Source organism: Crocodylus siamensis, chromosome 1 (assembly GCF_052110815.1).
Source record: "Crocodylus siamensis isolate JL-2025a chromosome 1, ASM5211081v1, whole genome shotgun sequence".
In the NCBI taxonomy this organism is placed as follows: Eukaryota; Metazoa; Chordata; order Crocodylia; family Crocodylidae; genus Crocodylus; species Crocodylus siamensis.
Window position 1 is genome coordinate 423,989,140 of NC_143395.1, and position 18,894 is coordinate 424,008,033.

General features: G+C 59.8%; 1 protein-coding gene across 6 annotated transcripts; it reads right to left on the reverse strand.

Moving 5' to 3' along the window:
* Positions 1–291: 291 nt before the first annotated feature.
* Positions 292–13,795, reverse strand: STMN4 (stathmin 4). Of its 6 annotated transcripts, none has more exons than XM_090031098.1 (6): positions 13,773–13,793; positions 8,394–8,466; positions 7,410–7,505; positions 4,477–4,685; positions 3,191–3,382; positions 292–2,014 (listed from the first exon to the last, which is right to left on the reverse strand). In XM_090031098.1, exons 1-6 carry the CDS (start codon positions 13,773–13,775, stop codon positions 1,955–1,957), a joined length of 633 nt encoding a protein of 210 aa, XP_089887224.1. In that variant the 5' UTR covers positions 13,776–13,793; the 3' UTR covers positions 292–1,954. The 6 variants fall into 6 exon arrangements, with proteins under 6 accessions (XP_089887224.1, XP_089887225.1, XP_089887219.1 ...); XM_090031093.1 differs by lacking the exon at positions 292–2,014 and adding an exon at positions 2,021–2,340 and having other exon boundaries at positions 13,773–13,795; XM_090031094.1 differs by lacking the exon at positions 292–2,014 and adding an exon at positions 2,021–2,340 and having other exon boundaries at positions 4,477–4,682; positions 13,773–13,794.
* Between the last annotated feature and the right edge of the window lie 5,099 nt (positions 13,796–18,894).

An 18,894-nucleotide genomic window follows, 5' to 3' on the forward strand; every position in this document is an offset into this window, starting at 1 on the left:
CTGATGTCCCTCTACTTTCCCTTAAGGCACATGCCTATACAACCTCCATATATGCCTGATGTCCCTCAGCTGTCCCTTAAAACACACAAACATGCACATACACCCACACAACTTCCATACACGCCTGCTACCCCTCTGTTTCCCCTTAAAACACATCAGCACGCACACAAACAAACACGCGCACCCTCCCCTCCCCAAAACCCACGTGTCCCTCCCTCCCCACACCCACCCATCCGGTCTAAGGACGGGCCCCCGCACAAAACGCACCCAAGACACTGCACAGGTTGTGAGAAAAGGAGAAGAAATGCCGAGGCAGTTTATTTACAATGGTTGAATACAAAAACAGACAGCGCGTGCCACCGCAGACCAGCCCCATCACCTCTTCCCCCGTCCGCCGGCTCCGGCGGGGCACGCCGCGAGGCAAAGCCTGGACCCGGATGAAGAGCTCAACTCAGAAAACGCCCCGTTGTATCGAGACCCTTCGCTCAATCAATGCCTTAAAAGCCTTATCCGGATGTAGGGGAAATCAAGACCTCCCTCGTTTCAGAGTCAGCAATGGATGAGGCGCTTGGGGTCTAGCTGGGTGAGGAGCGGAGCAGAGGCTTCGGTCTACCAGGCTGCCCTGCCCTCCGTGCCCGGTCTGCCCCTCAGCCTGGGTTGCAGCTGGATGGATGCCCCCCATCAGCCTCCCTGCTCTCGGGGTGGTCCCCCTCACCTGGGTTTCCCCTGCAGGGCTTTCTCTCCTGGGGTTGGGAGCCCAAGAGCTGTCTTGAGGCCACCCGAGCCTCTGATGTGCTGCCCTCGAGAGCTTCCCGCGGCCGCCTCGGGAAGAGGGGAGGGTCGGTTCTCCCCCCCAGCTCTCGCTCCTTTGACTCCTACCCATAGACACCTCCGCATCCTGGATTTAAAGTGGCATCCAGGTTTCCCCCAGTCTCTCCTCTCCCTTCATCCTCCTCCGTCCCTACCGTCCCCGTTGCCTGTCTCTCTCCAGGTCCCCGCACAGGTGAGCCTACCTTCCCATCACCATCACAGCCTCCTGCTCCCCTCGCCCTAAATGCAGAAGACTTCCCTGCTGCTCCATGCCTACGGGGACAGAAAAAAAGCACTCTGGTTACCATTCCTCAGAAGATTATAGCTCAGGATAGGGGGGAACCCCCCCACTCATGGCTGGGGAGGTCTCAGGGATTTTCTTCACCCATTTTGAGGACCGGCCCCAAATCCCGCATCTCCTCCAGCCGGATAAAGCAAGCGATAGTTTAGTGTTTTCTTCCCTGGGAGACAAAGGTGGGAGAGCTACCCCGCCGGGCTGAACCGTGTCTCCAAAACCCTGCAAGAGGTTCTGGGACGCCCGCAGGCAAACGGGACCAGGCCCCGGCGTCCAGCGGCGGGAGGAAGAATAAGAAAGCGACACCAAGAGAAGATGTTTCGTTTATATTGATGAGCAACGTTCATGGCAAACACAGAGGAGAAGAAAAGGCTACACACACCCCGAGAGACGGCATCCCTGCCCACGATTACAGAGAGCGCACGCGGCGCCCGCTCTGCTCGGCCCTGCTCACCAAATCCAAGTCGCACGCACGACGCGCCGTCCCCGTCCCCGTCCCCATCCCGCCCCCGTCTTGTCGCCGCCCCGACCACCCGCTCCCCCATGCCCCGGGTCCCTCGGACGCGGGGCCGGACACTGGTGGGGTGGAAGGAAAAAATGAGACCCCGGAGCGGATTTCAGATGGGCGCCCCTATGCCGGCGCGTCTCCCGATAAATGCACCCCTCCCTCGCCTCTCTTCCCCGCTCCCGCCCGCCCCCGAAACAAATAGGATGGCTTCACTGGTCAATTCTTTACATTCACAAACAAAGAAAGCAGAGGAACGTTTTCCCTTCGTCGCTCAGCCTCGCGCGGAGGCAGCCATCGCTTCCCCGGAGCCGTCAGTCCAAAACACCGCCGTCCCGGCCTCTTTACCTCGAGGCCTCTTCCTTGAGCTCCTTGTTTTTCCGCACCTCTTCCGCGTGTTTGTCCTAAAAGTGGTGGGGGGGAAAGAGGTTAGGGCTCTCGCCCACGGACGGGCTCTGCAGAGCCGGGTCGACTCGGGAAGGAAGCCCGAGGGATCGCCGCGGGGCTGCTATTAAGCGTGGCTGTCATTTTTGGGCCGACAAGCTCAATCTGATATCAACTCAAATAGTTGGCACAAATTCTTCTTTGCAAGTTTTTGGGTACAAGCGCCCTTCTTCAGGCTGTTGTTTTGGGGGCTGGCATGGCGGCATGGACTGGACGCTGCCAGGGGAGCAGGGCGAAGGCAGATCTTCACGCTCTCCGGCTCTTTGTCGCCGATATGAGGCTGAGGCTGGGGAAGGTGTTGGGAGAAGGGTAATTAGTGGGTGCGTGAGGGGCACGGGGAGAGATAAGAAGCCTATAAATGGTGGAAGGGTGCCGACCCAGCCCCACGGGAGAGGGGTGCTGCAGGGCCCCTCCGGGGTAGCCTTGTATCCTCCGTGGGCTTGGCGTGCATCCCAGGGCTTTGCTACGGCACTGACCCGGGACAAGCCACAGAGGTGCGGCGCGCGCCCTCGCGTCCCACGGAGCCGCTTGCAAGGCGGTTTGCAGAGACAGGCGCCCTGGCCGTGGGATTCGAGGACCTGGGCTCTCCCTCCCAGGCGCGAAGCGGGGGTAAGGAAGGGGGGGCGAGCACAGAGTAAATACCGTTTCTCCTTCGGGGCGAAGGGGGTAATTAGTTCACGCCGGACGGGGGCGATTAGCAGGCAGAGGGAAGCAGCAAGCATGGCGCAAAGGCAGCTGCCAGCAGAGACCCCCCCCCCAATCTGTGGCATTATAACAAAGGGAGTCAGGCTCCCCTTCCCCACGCTCCAGCCCAGCCTGTGATTATCGGTGAGATTATCTGACACCTAACCATTACACACGGGCCCCGGGCAGCCCCGTTTGTCACGCAGCACAGCCCCCAGAACAAAGCCAGAAGCTGCAGCCGGCTCCCTTGACATTAAAATAAGCTAGCAGACATCCACGCTGGCTCGGGGGGGGGACAGTCCTGACAGGGGGCTGGGCTTGGGGCGGTTTTGCTCCGTCTGGGACACGTCCCTTGAACTTTCCAAGCCTCGTTTGGGAAGGGGGTGAGGGGATGGCTCTCCAGGGCAAAGGCTGCGTCCCTTGGCCGGAGCCCGCCCGGGTCCGGCGCTCACCTTCTCCTGCAGGCGCTCCAGCATGGCCGCTAGGTGGGCCTCCCGGTTCTCTTTGTTGGACTCCATCTTCTGCGCCAGCTTCTCCTTGGCCATCTTGATGAAGTTGTTGTTCTCCTCGATGGCCTTCTGGATGACCTCCCGCTCGTGCTCCCGCTTCTCGGCCAGGTGCTTCAGGAGCTCCGCTTCCTGGTACTGCGTCGGCAAAGCAAACGGGGCAGGTTGGCGGAGCCGGACGTGCCCTGCCTGGGCCACTAGCCCTTCCTCGGAGGCTGACCCCTTCCTCCGACGCACAGCTGCCCCCTCACGCACACGGCTTTACGTCACGGTGTAGAGCCTAACCCGCTCGGTTGACCTTGGCCGTGGCCAAGACGATGGCCGCTATGCCATGCTAAGACCAGCCATATTCGCAGCCAGAGGCCGTCATCATCTACTTGCCTGGACTTCCAGACCCAAATATGATCTGGGGATGACGGCCCTGCTCAGAGCCCAGGGGCGAGGACCGGACAAGCATTGCTTGCCCATCTGCATGCAAGTTCCCTCCTTTCAGGGCATCTAGCGAGTCCGGACACCTGCAGAGAGCTCGCTAAGCCCTGAATCTGTTGGAGCAGATTGTCCCAAGCTTAGAGCTGGAGCCCAGAGCAAATATCACGCGTGCTTCTTTCCCCGCCTCGCCGGGGGGAACCAGCTCTGGCCTCTGTGTTGAAGCCGCATCTTGGTTTAGGCTGTGACCTAGGAAAAACCCTCCAAATTCCCCTTCTCTTGTGCCCATGGTCTGGGGGGCCAGAAGGTGGGTTAAGCCCTGGGGTGTTGAAGGCAGAGATGCCCCATGACCCATTTCTCCCCAGCAAGCTGGAGATCTGGAGGGGAGCTGGCAAAGTGACTCTCTCTCGGGGAGACAAGAAGGATAGTGCTGAGCAACCTGCTGCCAAATGAAGGCACCGATTTTGGGAACAGGGCTGATGGGAAAATACCTTCAAGCGGGTGCTTGCTATCCCACCCCATGCCTTCTTCGGGCAACCCTCGGAGACTGGATTAGCAGCCGTGGAGCAGCTCTAGGGGCAGTGGACGGTGCCCACCCTGGGCTGTGCTGCACTTCGGTACCATTCGCGGGACCAGACATAGAGGAAGACCATGTTCACTCACTCTCACGCGGGACGCTTCAGAGGCATCCCCAAATCCGCTGCGCTTGTGCCCTGGACAGGACCCACTGCAGCCCCAACACCCAGGGTTTCCCTCGGTCTTCCCCAGCGCCTCGCCAACGGAGCAAGGGACGCGGCATGTCCTACCTTTCGCCGCTCCTCCGCGGCCTCCAGCTTCTTCTGGATCTCCTCCAGGGAGGGGTCGCGCCGCCGGGGCAGGGAGGCGTTGAACTCAGGGATCCCGTCGAAGGACGGGGGCTTGAGGATGACCTCGAAGGACTGGCCCGAGGTGCGCTTGTTCAGCTCGATGACCTCCATGTCCGAGATGACGCACCAGGTGAGGTCGACGGTGTCTGCTGGGGGAGAAGGGGATTACCACTCGCACGCTCCCACATGCACACCCAGTCACACCCACGCCGCTCCCAGCTTCTTCTCAAACCCACCCACAGCCTGGAGGTTGTACTCACACCCACTCACCACCATAGCCTCCAGCTCCTGCACACCCACCCACAGCCTGGTGATTGTACTCACACCCACTCACCACCATAGCCTCCAGCTCCTGCACACCCACCCACAGCCTGGTGGTTGTACTCACACCCACTCACATCCACAACCCTGCTTCTGCTCACACTGAAGTCCACTTACACACATTCATTTGGCCTCCCACCTTAGCATCCCCTCACCCTCATACTCCTACACGCGTGCATGCACACACGCACACACACACTTGCCCCCGTCCTCTACGTGGTATCTCCACATTGCTTTGCCCAGTCATTCCTAGCATTGATTCACATGTGCAGCCATGCTCTCAGCCCCCAACATGCATTCATACATGCTTGCACGCTCAGGGATATGTATGCACACACATACATGCTACTGGCATGGTTGGCCCTGCTTCAATTCTCATCTACCTGCTGAGGCACTCTCAGTCCCACACAGCATCCACTTATACCCATATGCACACACACATGCACACTCACGTGTAAGCAGCCCACACTCACAGCAGTGCTGTCCTCCCACCCCAGTCTGGTTGATCCCTGCCCCAGGCAGGAGGAGCGATGCCCAGCCCACCCTTGGCCTCTAGCTGTGCCCAGGAGCCGGGGCGGGCACGTGTGGGCAGGGTGGCACCTGATCCAGTGTGCCCACCTGGTGCACCATGCAGCTCTGCACCCCTCCTGCCTCGGCCTGCAGCAATGCCTCTGCCTTGTGGAGGGGGGCACTAAAATACAAGCTCACCCGGGTCACCATTTTCTCTAAGGCCAGCCCTGTGCACACTCACATATCTTCAGCCCATGACATGCGTTCACACCTACTTACACACTCAGTTTGCCCACTGAGGTGCACTTATGCTCACGCTGAGCTGGGGTGCACTCACGCTCATGCTGTTTCCCAAGGCGTCTCCATGCCCTTACCCCTCTCCTTCTCGCACACCTCCATACTCATGCCCCCAGGTCCCTCTTGCCGTTTCTTACACGCTCTGATATATTCATGGCCCCCCAAAACCTCCCTTTAGGCTCAGGGTACCCTCAAATCAACCTAAGGCTGAATGCCAGTGAATGAATGGCAGCGTGCAGCGCCACCGCAGCTGGCGGCAGGGGGCCGGGCGCCCCCGGGGGCTGCGCGGCTCGGCTGGCTCAGCCGCCGTGAGTCACCCTGTATCATTCAGCTAATTGTGTCTTCCTAAAAATACAGCTCCACCAGTGGCCTGGAAACTCCCACGGTCTGTGCTCTGCATCACTTCCTCCCCTGCCAGCAGGGAGGCAGCACCCAGGCTCTTACCGTATTTGCCTGCATACCACACACACGTCCTCCCCGCCAAACATTAGCCTTCCAAAATTGGGGTGCATGCCTTAAGCGGGGAGGCAGATTTTCTTTCTGCTCAGAAGAGCAACAGCCGTATTTCAGTTTGGGGAGTCAGTTGACGTCGTAGCTCATGAGAATCTACCTGGTTCCTGCTAATTGCTCTTCACTCTGTAGGTGTTAATGACCGACTCTCTCTTTTAATGGCCTTGATGCTCCACCAATCCAGCCAGGCTTTCCACAGTTTTGCTGAAGACTTTGCAATTTAGCTAGTCCTGTCCTCTCTTCTCCCACTTGCACAGTCCTGCTGCTCTTTTCTGCGTGTGGCCATGACTCTTTTTTTCCTTCGTTCTCCTTTCCCAAAATCAAGACGTGGGCCTTATTTGGGGGGTGTGGTATGTGAGAATATATGGTATTTATCACTGGCTGGAGTCGGATGCCAGCACAGTGCCCAGAGCTGGGCAAGAACAGGTTCCTGCCCCGTTTTATTATCCAAATCCCATCCTGGGAGCATCATGGACTGGCCCCGTCTGATAGTCCAGGGGTGAAGGGAAGGGCAATTCCTTCCTGGCCCCTCCTGGTGTCATCTGCAACCTGAAGCAGGAGGATGGATGACCTGAATCATCCTCGTCTCTGCCAGGGGCTCTTCCTAATCCTGGGAAATGACCAGGGGGTGGTTTTTTTCCTCAAACCTGTGCTAAGCTACTTGTCTCCATGGTGATGCGGTTTAATTAATGGCCAGGAAAGGAAAGGGCTTGAAGCAACTGCTCAGGAAATGATGGCAGATAGGACCAAACACATGGATATGCCCCTGGCTCGCTCGCTGATGGAGCTGGTGTGCAGAAAGGGCAATAGCCTACTATTGCTGTCTGGCAGTGGAGACTCTGCTTGAGGGGAAGGGGTCGGGGCTTGCGGTACCGGAGGCGTTGGACCGGACGTGTGCATGAACTCGGGAGCAAAGGCTGCTTTCCACGTGCGCCTGCTCTAGCTGATGTCCAGCCTGCGTCCTTATTAGTCCCGTGGGAGCTCCCAGCCACCCCTGCTCTGAGCCTGGGGAATTTAACCCTTCTCGTGCCGCGATCCCGACTGTCACTGATGCCAGCACTGGGTCCTGACAGTGATCCCTGGAGCCTCTTCTAATCCCCACCTCCATGACCTGGGACAGGGGAGAGCTCAGGACAGCAGAGCCCTGGGCAGGCCCTTGACCAGGCCAGCTGGACTGGGCTCCCCCATGTGCCCGCAGTGCTGGGTGGTGCAGGGGCTGCGGGCCGGGAGCTCACCTTCGTATTTATACGCTGGCTTGTTCAAGGGGTCTGACAGGAAGCAGGAGCAGAACAGCGAGACGAGGGGCAGCTCCTTCATCTTCTCCTTGTAAGCTGTGGAGAGGCCAAGAGGAGATGCAAGTCGGCGTTAGGGCAGGGGAAGCACCACGGCTGGGAGAGCAAAGGGGCTGGGGTGCAGGCGGGGGGACCTGGCTTCAGGGGCCATGCAGAATGCAGCTGTCTCTGGGGTGGGGGGCTTGGCGTGGGACCCTGGTGCGACCTCCTGTCCTGTCCTCAGGGGATGAAACAGCAGCAGGGCTTGCTCCCCACTGCTTTCACCTATGCACGTGGGTGCCGGTGGGTCCAGTGCCATGGGGCTGGAGAGGCGATCCAGGGGCTTTCCTAGACCAGTGATTGCCTGTAACACCCATTTTGCACCCACTGTTCTCCGCTATTCCCTTCCAGCCCCGGGATCTCACAGGCAGCCAGCTCTCACACTGCTGCTGGAGGGAAACCGAGGCATAGAAAGATGAGGTGCCTTGCTGCAGACCACGCCGCGATGCAGCGGCAGAAGGAAGACTCAAACCTGGGGACACCGGTGCCTCCGCGCTGTCTCCTGCTGGGGCCACTGCATGCCCTGCAGGGTGATGCCCATCCCCAGGGCTGCCCGCGGAGATCGGGGCAGGGCTGTGACCTCATCACAGTGCCCAAGACCTCTCATGCCACTGCCCTGAATGCAAAGGATCATGGGAGACCTGGTTCTTCCCAGGGTACCGGCCAGTGGACGGCCCACTCTTTTCCACTCCGTGCCTCAGTTTCCCCCCAGCGGAAGTGCGAGAGTCGGCTGCCGGTGAGAGCCACTCTTTCCCCTTCCCCATCTCTTCCAGAGGGTGGCATTTGCTGTGATACGGGGGCAACGGGTGGGAGATGCTGGGGGGGAGATGGACCAGGTGGGCAGGGGGCTTGGCGTGTCTGTGGGAAGGGGTGATGGGGCAGTCGTACCAGCCAGAGTCATGGTGCTGGAGGGGTGTCTTACGGTCCAGGAATCAAGCGCGGCAAGAAGGATCCTTGGGGTCTGGAGAAACAAGCAGGCGAGGTGGTTAGCACGGGGTCCAGCCTTCTCGGGGGATGCCGCAGGGCACAGAGGGGGCCAACCCAGGGCAGGAGCGTCCCAGCCAGGCTGGAGGGCTTCCAGCAGATCCTGTGTAAGGATTGCAGCTCTCACAGGGCCCCCGCAGCCCGGCACCTTTCACTTCGGCTTGGCCCGCTCGCCCCCAGGAATGCAAAGCACACTGGCACCCGGGGGCACAGGACAGCCATGGGCACACGGGGTTACGTGCACCCCGTTGCACCAACCACGGACACGATGCACCCAGACCCTGCCACACCGGATACATGGGGGGGGATGAAGCATGCCAACGCGTGTACAAAACACGCTAATTCAGACATGCGTGCACACGTGCGGGCAGGCTCACTTAGAAGCCAGGGCCTGGAAGCAAGGCCCTTCATGTATGCACGCGCATGCACACACCCACACCCACAAACGTGTGTGCGTGCACATGCACCCACGCAGCCCCGGGGATACTGTGATACGTTCGCTGACCCAACCGTGCACGCTGCAGCTGGCCAACACCCCGCCCTGCGTAACGACATGCTCCCTGACCCCCTCCTGCAGCTGGAAGGGGGCTGCTTCAATCGCCAAGATCCGATGCTGTAACCTGGCCGGTGCCCGGGCAGCTCTTCTGCACCCCCTTACTGACCGTCTCCGGGAAAGCCCCTGCACCCCTCTGCCTCCCTACCAGCTGCCCGGGGCTCTCCGCTGGCGCGAGCCCTGGGCTGCGACTACATCCAGCCACGCTAAGTGGGTCACCTGGAGCCGAGCCGGGGAAGCACGGCACTTCAGTGCTTTCCCGGTGTCCCCCGTTCCAGATGGCTAATCACGTCCGCCTGCCCTGGAGCCTGCAGCTGCCTTCGCAGCCCATTGCGCTTGACTGGCATTGATCCCCGGCCTGCTCCTAGGAGATGGCCCCGAAAAGAGGGCTTAAGAATAGCGATGCTCTGCCTAGCTGCAGAGCCCTTCCCCGGGGGAATCGCTGCCTTGTGACTCGCGGCCCCAGCCCCTCCGCCATCCACGGGAAAACCAGGTTAGAGAAGGGCAGGGGCTTCAGAGCCCACTGTGCCCCTCAGCCCACCCCCTCACCCAGCCTCCTCGGGGTGAAAACCCCGTCGGCTTCCAAAACCGAGTCTGCGGAGCTGCAAAATGCCCCCCTAAGCAATTGGCCTGGGGTCAGAGGGGAAGCAGAGGCCAGGCCCGCACACCCCAGCTGGCGTCATTCAGTGTCTTCTGCCAGCCCTGCCCTGCCCCGCTCTCTTCCAGCCCAGCCCTGACATGGCTTGCCCTTTGGGCAGCGGGGCTGGGAGCTACTGGGGGGGCTTAGCTAGCCAGGTCCTCGGGGCTTCGTGCCCTGTCACGCCCTGCTGCAAGGTGCTCCCTGGGTGGGCGAGGGTGATACCTGAGCTTGCTAATCAACCTCCGCCGCGGGGGCTGTTCCCTGGGAATGGGGGAGGCTGATTGCTCCCAGCAACAATAATCCATGGCGAGGCTCTGTTGTGACCCTCGAACTCAGCTCTTCCAGGGTGGGTTCAGAGCACGAATCGCCAGGTGGGTCATTCTGCCTCATGACGCACAAACGCTCATGCTACAGGCTTCTAGGATCACCTCTGCCACTGACTTTTCTCTCTGGCACTGGGCACCTCACTTTGCCTCAGTCTACCCGCTCCATGAAATGGATGCAATGGCATCCAGAGGGGATGCTGGGACTACAACAGCTGACTGGCTGTTTTCCATGGCTGGCTGTTTGGGGCACGAGGTTATCATATGTTGTGCAGGGCGCACCAGGGACCTCCGGTTGATTGGGAGCCCTAGAGACTGCCACCGTTTCAAGGCTAAGGGGGCACCGCAGACAGGCAGCACCACTGGGTGATGCTTACAAAACAGGGTAAATTGCTGGCTCCAAGTGCATGGAGAGATTAAGAAACAGGGGGAAGGCCCCACTGGAAGTCAGTGGCAGAGGCAGGGCCAGCGCTTTGAACCCTGGGGGTCCCAGAGACCACTCTGCCTGGCTGGGGCTAGGGCTGAGCTGGACTTGCCTCACTGGGATTCACCCACATCCAGAGCCTGCACTGCAGGCAGGCCCTGCCCCATATCCCACAGGGGTGTTTTTTACTGGGACCCCTGAGGCTAGCTGGAGCAGGGGCAGAGGGGTGAGACGCAGCCCTGGGTCTGGGGGCGGGGGTGGCAGCAGAGATGAGGCCGCGTCCTCGGGACGGCAGCAGCATCCGACGCCAGCGCCAGCTGTGACAGCGGAGGGCACCAGGCTGCAGCAGGCACAGCCTGGCACAGCCACCTGGTTGTGCGCGGGGACAATGGGCCCATTGTCTCCTCCAGCTGGGAGAGGGGCTGGGGCTGGTGTCAATAAGCAGCACGGGGAGGCCACGCGCCACCACCCCGCTCCCCTTGCCAGGGCAGGGGAAGTCCAGGCTGGCTAGGCTGGCTGAGCCCATAACCAGGGGGCTTTCGGAGGGACTGTCTGGGTGTGCAGAGCAGCGAGGCAGGGGAACCAAGCTGTCCCATGAGCCCTGCGAGCGGTTTGGACCTGAGCGTTAAGTGCATGTCCCTGCCGGGCTGAAGCCTTGTGTGAACTCCGGCTGCGGTGGCCGCGGGCTCCCTCGGGGGGACCCAGTGCCGCGCCGCGGCACGCGGCTCCTCTGGCAGAGCGGGAGAGACCCACGGGCCTCGAGGCCCCGGGTGCGGCAGCCTGAGCAGACCCCGCGGCAGCTCGGGGGGTCCTTCCAGGGGGGCAGTCTCTCCAGGTGTGCGAGCACACACGCACATGTGGACACAAACACACATGCATGGACATGCACACATGTACACTTGCACACATGAACACATAGGCACACACGTGTATGCACATTCCCATGTGAATACATATGTGCACACAAACATATGCACATGCACACCTCTGCACACACATATGTACACATAAAGACATATGCACCCACATGTGCATACGCACACATAAACACATGCACACGCATGTACATCCAGAAACACATATACACATGCACAAGTGTGCTCATGCACACATGCACAGATACATGTGCACACATGGACACACATGACCACATATGCACATGCACACACATGCACAAACACACACACACAAACACACGTGTGCACACAAACATGTACACATGCACACATATATATGCCTACGTGCACACTCAAACACACATGTGCATGCATGTACACACATGCACACTCAACCACCTTTCTGCACACACATGCCCATATGTATACACACCCACACATGCACACACACACATGCACACACTCACATACAGTCAAACGTATGTGAACACATGTATACACATGCACATCTGCATACACACACTCATGCACACTTACACACACCTGTACACACAAACACATGTGCACACACTTCTACACATGCAAATGTGCACGCAAACACATATGCACACACATGCACACACATGCAGACACACGCATGCACGTGTGCACGCACACACACATGCAGACACACGTACACACATGCACACACATGCATGCACATGCGCATGCACACATTCGCCGCCTGGGACAGAGCCGGCGACGCCCGGGGAGGGGCTGCCCCCCGGCCCACGCTGGGCAGGGACCCCCGCTGGAAGCCCCGGGCCTGGCAGGCCAAGCCAAGCTGCCGGGGCCTGCCCGGAGTGCGGCTCCGCAGACGGCGGCCTTGCATAATGCTGCATGAGCTCATCGGGCTTGAACAATGAGGAGCTGCGCGCGCCTGGCAGTGATCTCACGCCGCGCCTGTCTCCGGCTGGGGGCCTCCGCCCTGCCCAGATCGGTGCACGCCTCTGCCGCGCGCACTCGGGACCCGGCCGTCCTGCCTCCGTCCCGCACTGGCAGCCCCTGGCGGGGTGCGGGCCGGTGCCCCTCTCCAAGGAGCCTTGCAGCCTCCGGCTCTGATCCAGAAGATCTCCCTTCTGCACCCCCTTAAGCCCCGCATGGCAGCCTGCTGAGGATGGAGGGCTGGGGGGGACCCTGCCTGACCCCACTGGGGTGGGCAAGACCCCAGGCACACCAGCTGAGGTGTGGCAGGCAGGCAGCGATCCCTGCCCATCCCGATCCTCCTTCCGTTGGCTTGCTCCTGCCCCTGGGTGTATTCCCCTACAGCCCAGCTGCAGTCCGACCCTCCGGCAGGGGCTGGGCTAGGCGCGTACTCTGTCTTGACACCAGGGTGCAAGGCAGCAGGATCGGGCCCGGGGCATCTCTTGTGGGGCAGGGGAGGGAAGGAGGGTGGAGGCAGAGAGAGGAAAGTTTGGAGAAAAGAAGGACTGGATGGGGCGAGAAAGAGTCTCGCCGCGCAACTCGGGTGGAGAGAAAGCAAATGAGAAAGAGAGGGAGACAAATAGGACAGGGATAGACCGCTGGGACATTTAAGAGTAGACAGACAGACAGAAAGACATAAGGTGTGTATTAGGACAGATAAAGAGAGCATTAGGAAAAGTGGATATGAGGGAAGAGAAGACAAGCAAGCAAAAAAGAAAGAAAGAAAGGGCTGTAGTAGGGAGGATAAAGAGAGAATTAGAGGTGCTGCATGGGGACAGACAGACACAGAGAAGGGACCTTGGCGTCCTCTGGTCCACCCCCTGCATGAACACAGGAGATCAATATTATTTCTCCACCGAAGGAAGAAGAAGAAGAGAGCGGAAAGCCCCAGCCCAGTCTGAGCTGAGGGGCAGAGAGGCAGAGCCCCGAGGGCGGCAGGAGCAGACGCGCGGCTCGCGGGGCAGCGGGAGATGGGGGGGCAGATACCCCCGGGGACAGCCCGGCCGGCTGCGGCTGGACAGCCCGCCGCGGCGACACCGCTCCTGCCGGCCGCGGGTCCCGGGCCCCCGAGCAGCCCGGCCCGGGTGCGGAGCCCCGGAGGGCCTCGGCTCTGGCCCCCCGGCTGCCACAGGTCCCTGGGCCCGGGGCCGCACTGGGCCGAGCCCTGGGGGAGCGCAGGCGTCCCAACGGAGCCAGCTGCACGGGGTGCCCGGTGCCAGAGGGGCACCGACCATCCTCTCCCCAAACCCGCGGCACCAAAGGGTGCAGGTCCTCCTGCTGCCTCGGTACCCAGGCGCCTGCCCTCCTGAGCTGCCCAGCGCCAGGCCTCTGCAGCCATCTCCCTCCCCCGCCAGCCCTTCGCCCTGCAGCTCCCCGGGGACTTACCCTCAAATCCAGCGCCCGGCTGCCGCTCCCAGCCCTACCTGCTCATTTAATGCTGCTAAGGACTGGCCCCAGCATCAAGCCCACTGCCAGGCTCTCACCATGACATCACCTCTGAGGCGGCTGATTGGCCGAGCCGAGGCCGCCAGCCGATTGGCCAGCATCTTTTCGGGGAGCAGGGATTGCCGGAGTAGCTCCTTGTAAAGCCAGGTAACGGGAGGGATGATGTCACACAAAGGAGCTATTTTCAGGCCGGGGTCTGGAGGGAGAAAGAACAGGGGAAAGCAGAGGTGGATGGAGACAGCGAGGGCCGGAGGGAGGAAAAGCGGGGGTCCGGGCCTGGAGAAGGCAGCCCGTGCCCTGGCTACGGCTGGTACCGATGTTGCAGTGGCGACGCAGCCAGGATCGGGGCCTCGCTGTGCTGGGGTCAGCGCCCGCCCGCCCGGGTGCACCGGTGCCCTCTCCTGCTCTCCCGGGCGCAAGAGATGGGGAGATCTGCTCCAAAACCAGAGCGGGGAAAGGCTCCAGGGGCTGACCCGTCCGTGTCACTGGACTCGGGGGCATCGGGGCGGGCAGGTCCCTGGCTGCTGCCCCGGGTGGGGGACACAGAGGCAGGGGTGGATTTCCAGGGCTGGAGTAGGGGCGGGGGAAGACCCCACCCCGGGCACCATGCCTGCTCGGGGGCTGGGATGCAGCCCCGTGGTGCCGAATCTGCGGCAGCAGCATGGGCCAAATTCTCTGCTGGCGCAACTGGGAGAGGGGGGCTACTGGGAGACCCTGGCCCATGCCATCTCCCACGTGGGCACCTACATGGCAACTGGATTCTCCAGGGCGCTGATGCCAGTCTCCAGTGCTACCCCTGAAGAAATAAGCCCCGCCCTCCTGTGGGTGGGTGGGGCTTACTGCCTCGGCTGCCCTAATGTAGACAGTCCCCCGCGTCTCCCCTGTGAGACCCCCCTGCTCCCCTTTCAAACCAGCCCCCGCGCGGTGGGTGGAAGCGCCCGCAGGGTTTAACAGCCTGGGCCGATGCGGCCGGCTGTCCTTGCCCGGCTCACCTGTCACCTCTGGTCCCGCTGAGGTCCTGGGATTTCGGCTTAGCTGATGTGGGGAGCTCCAGCGCGGCACAGCAAAGGCAAGAGAGAGGTTTAATTCTGGACGAAGTTGGTAGCAGGAGGGGCATCTTCTTACCCCGGGCCCTAAAATCTCACACGGGCCCTACCGTGCTAGGCGCTGCACAAACCCAGGGCGGGAGGGCACCCCAGACGGCTGTTTCAATAGAAGCTGGGAAGGCGTGCACCCGGGCTGAGGCAGGACATCTGGGCAGGGGCTGGGTGAGACAATGCTCAAGGACCCGTCCGCCCTTCGGGGCCTGGGGTCCAGGCTCGGGTAACCCTCGGGCAGAGGTGGGTCTGAATCCCCGCGCACCTTGCCCCAGTCTCCCCCTTCCTGGGCAAGTGCTTGCACCGCCATGGGTCAGATCGGCCCCATGTAGGTGAAGGAGCCGCCCTGCACACCCAGGTCCATCTCTGCACACCCAGGCCCATCCCTGCACACCCAGGCCCATCTCTGCACACCCAGGCCCTTCCTGTTGTGAGAGTAGCTATACTTTAAAGACACTCCCTTACTTGGCAGGCTACAGGGGCTGGGCCTTGGATGATGGTCTCTCTGCTGCAGGCAGACAAAGGATCTGCTGATGGCTTGCCCACCGCTCCACAAATAAAGCGTCTGGTTAATTCGTCTCATTTGCATATGCCTGTGTTTATTGACCCTGGTGATTGCTCCAGTTATTGGGGGGAGGGGTTGCGGGGCAGGGACTCGCCAAGCAGGGCATGAAGGGGGCAGCCGATGTCGCTGTTTGGACAGGCGGGGGACCTGGCAGGAAAGTGGGGTTTAATGACTGGCACGTGCTGGACTCCATCGTTAAACCACTGGTCTGCAATCAGGGGGGGCAGGGAGATGGGAAGGGGGGCCGGGGGGGTGGATTCATCCACGTGGAGCCCAGATTGGGTCCATCTGAGCCCTGCCAGCTGCCTGGGAGATGCAGGGCAAAGCAGAGGTGTTCACCCCCAGCCAGAAATACTGTGTGTGATGCTCAGTTGCTGCACATGTCTGGGGACTGCTCCAGAGCAGGAGGGCAGAGCTGTGCTCAACCCAGGACCACGGGGCACTGGTGGGATGGGGGCACTGGGTCCAGTGGGCATGCACTAGAGCCGCAGGGCAGGGCCCAGGGGGCACCGGCGGGGAGAGATGCAAGCAGGGAGATCCAGCCTGCGCTCTGCGGTGCTTCGCTCAGCCTCATCCATCACTCCTTTCCGTCAGCGCCGGTCCATGGGGCTTTGTGCTGGAGACAACGTGCTCAGCGGGAGACAAATGAGTAGCAGGCAGGGCCAGGCCCGGGGAGAACAAAGGAATTGGAGAGCAGGGGTGGGCGTGGGGGCGCCGGCCTTGCTTTGGCACCCAGGCCTGGGGTGCCCACGGATGAGCGTTCGGCACAGGCCTGCTGCATTCAGCGGAGAGCCCGGGCATGCCTGTTGCATGAGATATGGGGCATGCAAAGGTGCATGCCTCCGTTCAGGTCTGGGACCCCCTTGGAAAATGCCAGCTCTGAGCTTTCACGTGGTTTTTGACTCCGGAACCGTGCTAGAGCTATTCTTCTGCCGCAAAGCGCTCAGCCGGCCCCCAGCAGGGCAGGGGGGCTGGACATGCTGCACTCCTGTGGGAAATCTCTGGGTTTAGCTTGTGGGCCCTGCGCAGGGGCTTGCTGATCTTCCGTGGCATGCCGGGGCCGCCTGGGGAAGCTCTCACAGGGCCCTGATTGAGAAGCATGGCAGCACTAGTGCAAATTAAATTCTTTGCTTGCACACACCCACGCACGTGCATCCTCATGGATACATGCCTGTATGCTTGTCTACACATGCATGCTCACAGGTACACACAGGTAGGCTTTAGACACATATGTGTAGACATGTGCTCATGGATGCTTATAGGCACGCACATGTGCACATATGCCCATAGATACACACACCTGCTCATGGATATACACATGTGCTTATAGGCACACAGGTGTACATGCATGCTCATGGATATACACACCAGCTTATTATCCTCTGTGTTCATGGATACACACACATGCTTACAGACACACGTGTATATACACATATTCTTATAGGCACATGTGTATACACACACATGCTCATGGCTATGTATACATACTTGTTAACCCACAGTCTCATGGATACACATACATGCTTATAGATACATGTGTATACACACACGTGCTCATGGATCTACACACATGCTTATCCACACACAAGCTTATAGACATAATGTGCATGCACACATGATATACATACTGAATATATGCTCACGCATGCATGCGCACATCCAACACGCACACCCAACATCGGTTCACCTATTTGCATACACATGCACCCCCCCATGCAATATACCTACCCAATATGTGCTCACATGCACACGTCCATACACATACACATACCAAATATGGGCACGTATGCACCCCCCGTATATGTACGCACACTTGTAGAATATGCACACTGAATACACACACACACAACATACATCCAGCAAGTGCTTACCTATAAGTATGTGCACACACTTGCCCTTACACAAAATACCTCCTCAATATGTGTTCGCATGTGCACGCACACACATACCCGTGCACATGCCTGATACACTTGCATGCATGCATAGACACACTTTATGCACACCCAGCATGTGCACGCATATATACACATGCCCCCCAACCATTCCTGCATACGGCAGCTTGTACAGTGTGGCACTCACACCGCGACAATTGAACCTTGATCCGTGCCCACGGATGAGCTCACATTCTCTGCTCTGGAGTCAGCGTTTGGCAGGGCCAAGGGGCTGTTGGGTTAACCAGGATGGGCTGGGGCAGAGGCAGCAGCTGGGAGCCTCTACAGCAATATACCTAATAGCTGCCCAGCAGGGCAGGAGCATGGGGACCAAGCCCTGCTTTCCCTGCCTCCTCTCTGTAGCCTCTGAGTGCCCATAACCCCTTTCAACAACCAGCACAAGCTTCCTTCTCCTGAAACCAGCCCCCTACCACTGACCCTTACCAGCAAGCCTGAAGCCCAGAGGACAAATACAAGACCTCCCCTGCACTCGGAGCAGGGAAGAAGACGGCTCTCTGCCCCAAAGAGCTTCCAGTCATGGCATATGGGGCTGTCCCTTCCATTTAGGGACAGACCGAGCCTTATTGCTGCTTGTTCTGGGCTGGACGTAGTGGCCATCTCAGCAGGGCTTGGCTGGAGATTCAGAGCTATGTTCTCTCCCGGGAACCAGCTCTTCCGGGGGTGTCCTTTCACATCCCGTCTGCCCCGTGGCCCCTCGGCCTCAGTATCCCACATGGCCCCTGCTCCTCACTTATTTTGCCTCCTTGCTGGTCCAGACTCCATCACTGACTGCTCCAGCTCTCGATGTGCATGTGGGAGAGTCCTTCTTTGCTTGACCCCTTCTCCATTTCCCACCTGGGAGGCCCTCCAAAAGCTTCTGTGCAACCCGTGGAAATCTCTCTTCAAAGACACCCAAGCTGCGTGAGGATGTGGCAAGCCCCATGTATCGCTGCCTCCATTTCCCCAACGGCAGTTCTGCTCTGCACCCACCCTTGGATCTATATTGCTCCCCGCTGCAACCTCCTTGTCAACCCTCCAGTGCACCCATGCCTGGTGATGTTGTTTTCTCTCCATGCTCGGAGATCCCAGAGGAGGAAGGTAATGGCTAATGCAGGCCTCGGTGAGTGTTGGATATTATTGTTGTAGCTGCGATGGCTCAGGGAATATGCAGTATCACTTCCCTAGTACTTGAGAGGGGCCCGTCATCGTTGCTGTCTCTTGATGCTCCTCATGACCCGCGTAGCCCGTGGGGAGAGGTTTTCAGCAACGCATCCAGGAGTCTTCTTGGTCCTAGTTGCCTTCGCTCTACTGGGATGCATGAGCTGTGGGGCACACCGTTCTCGTGCCTCAAGGCCAAAAGAATAATTCAGCTCATTAATATTTGAAGTCACCTTCCCTGGCTGGTCATTTGCTGCCCATCCATCATGGAAAATTCAGGTCATGCGGCAGGTTTGGGTTGGGGGACTTCTGTGAGCTTTTCATGATATGAAGATTTTGTTGGAAACTACAGACCCAGCATTCACTAAGGCAGAGTGGCCCCTTGGAGATTAACTTGTTCAGACAGGCA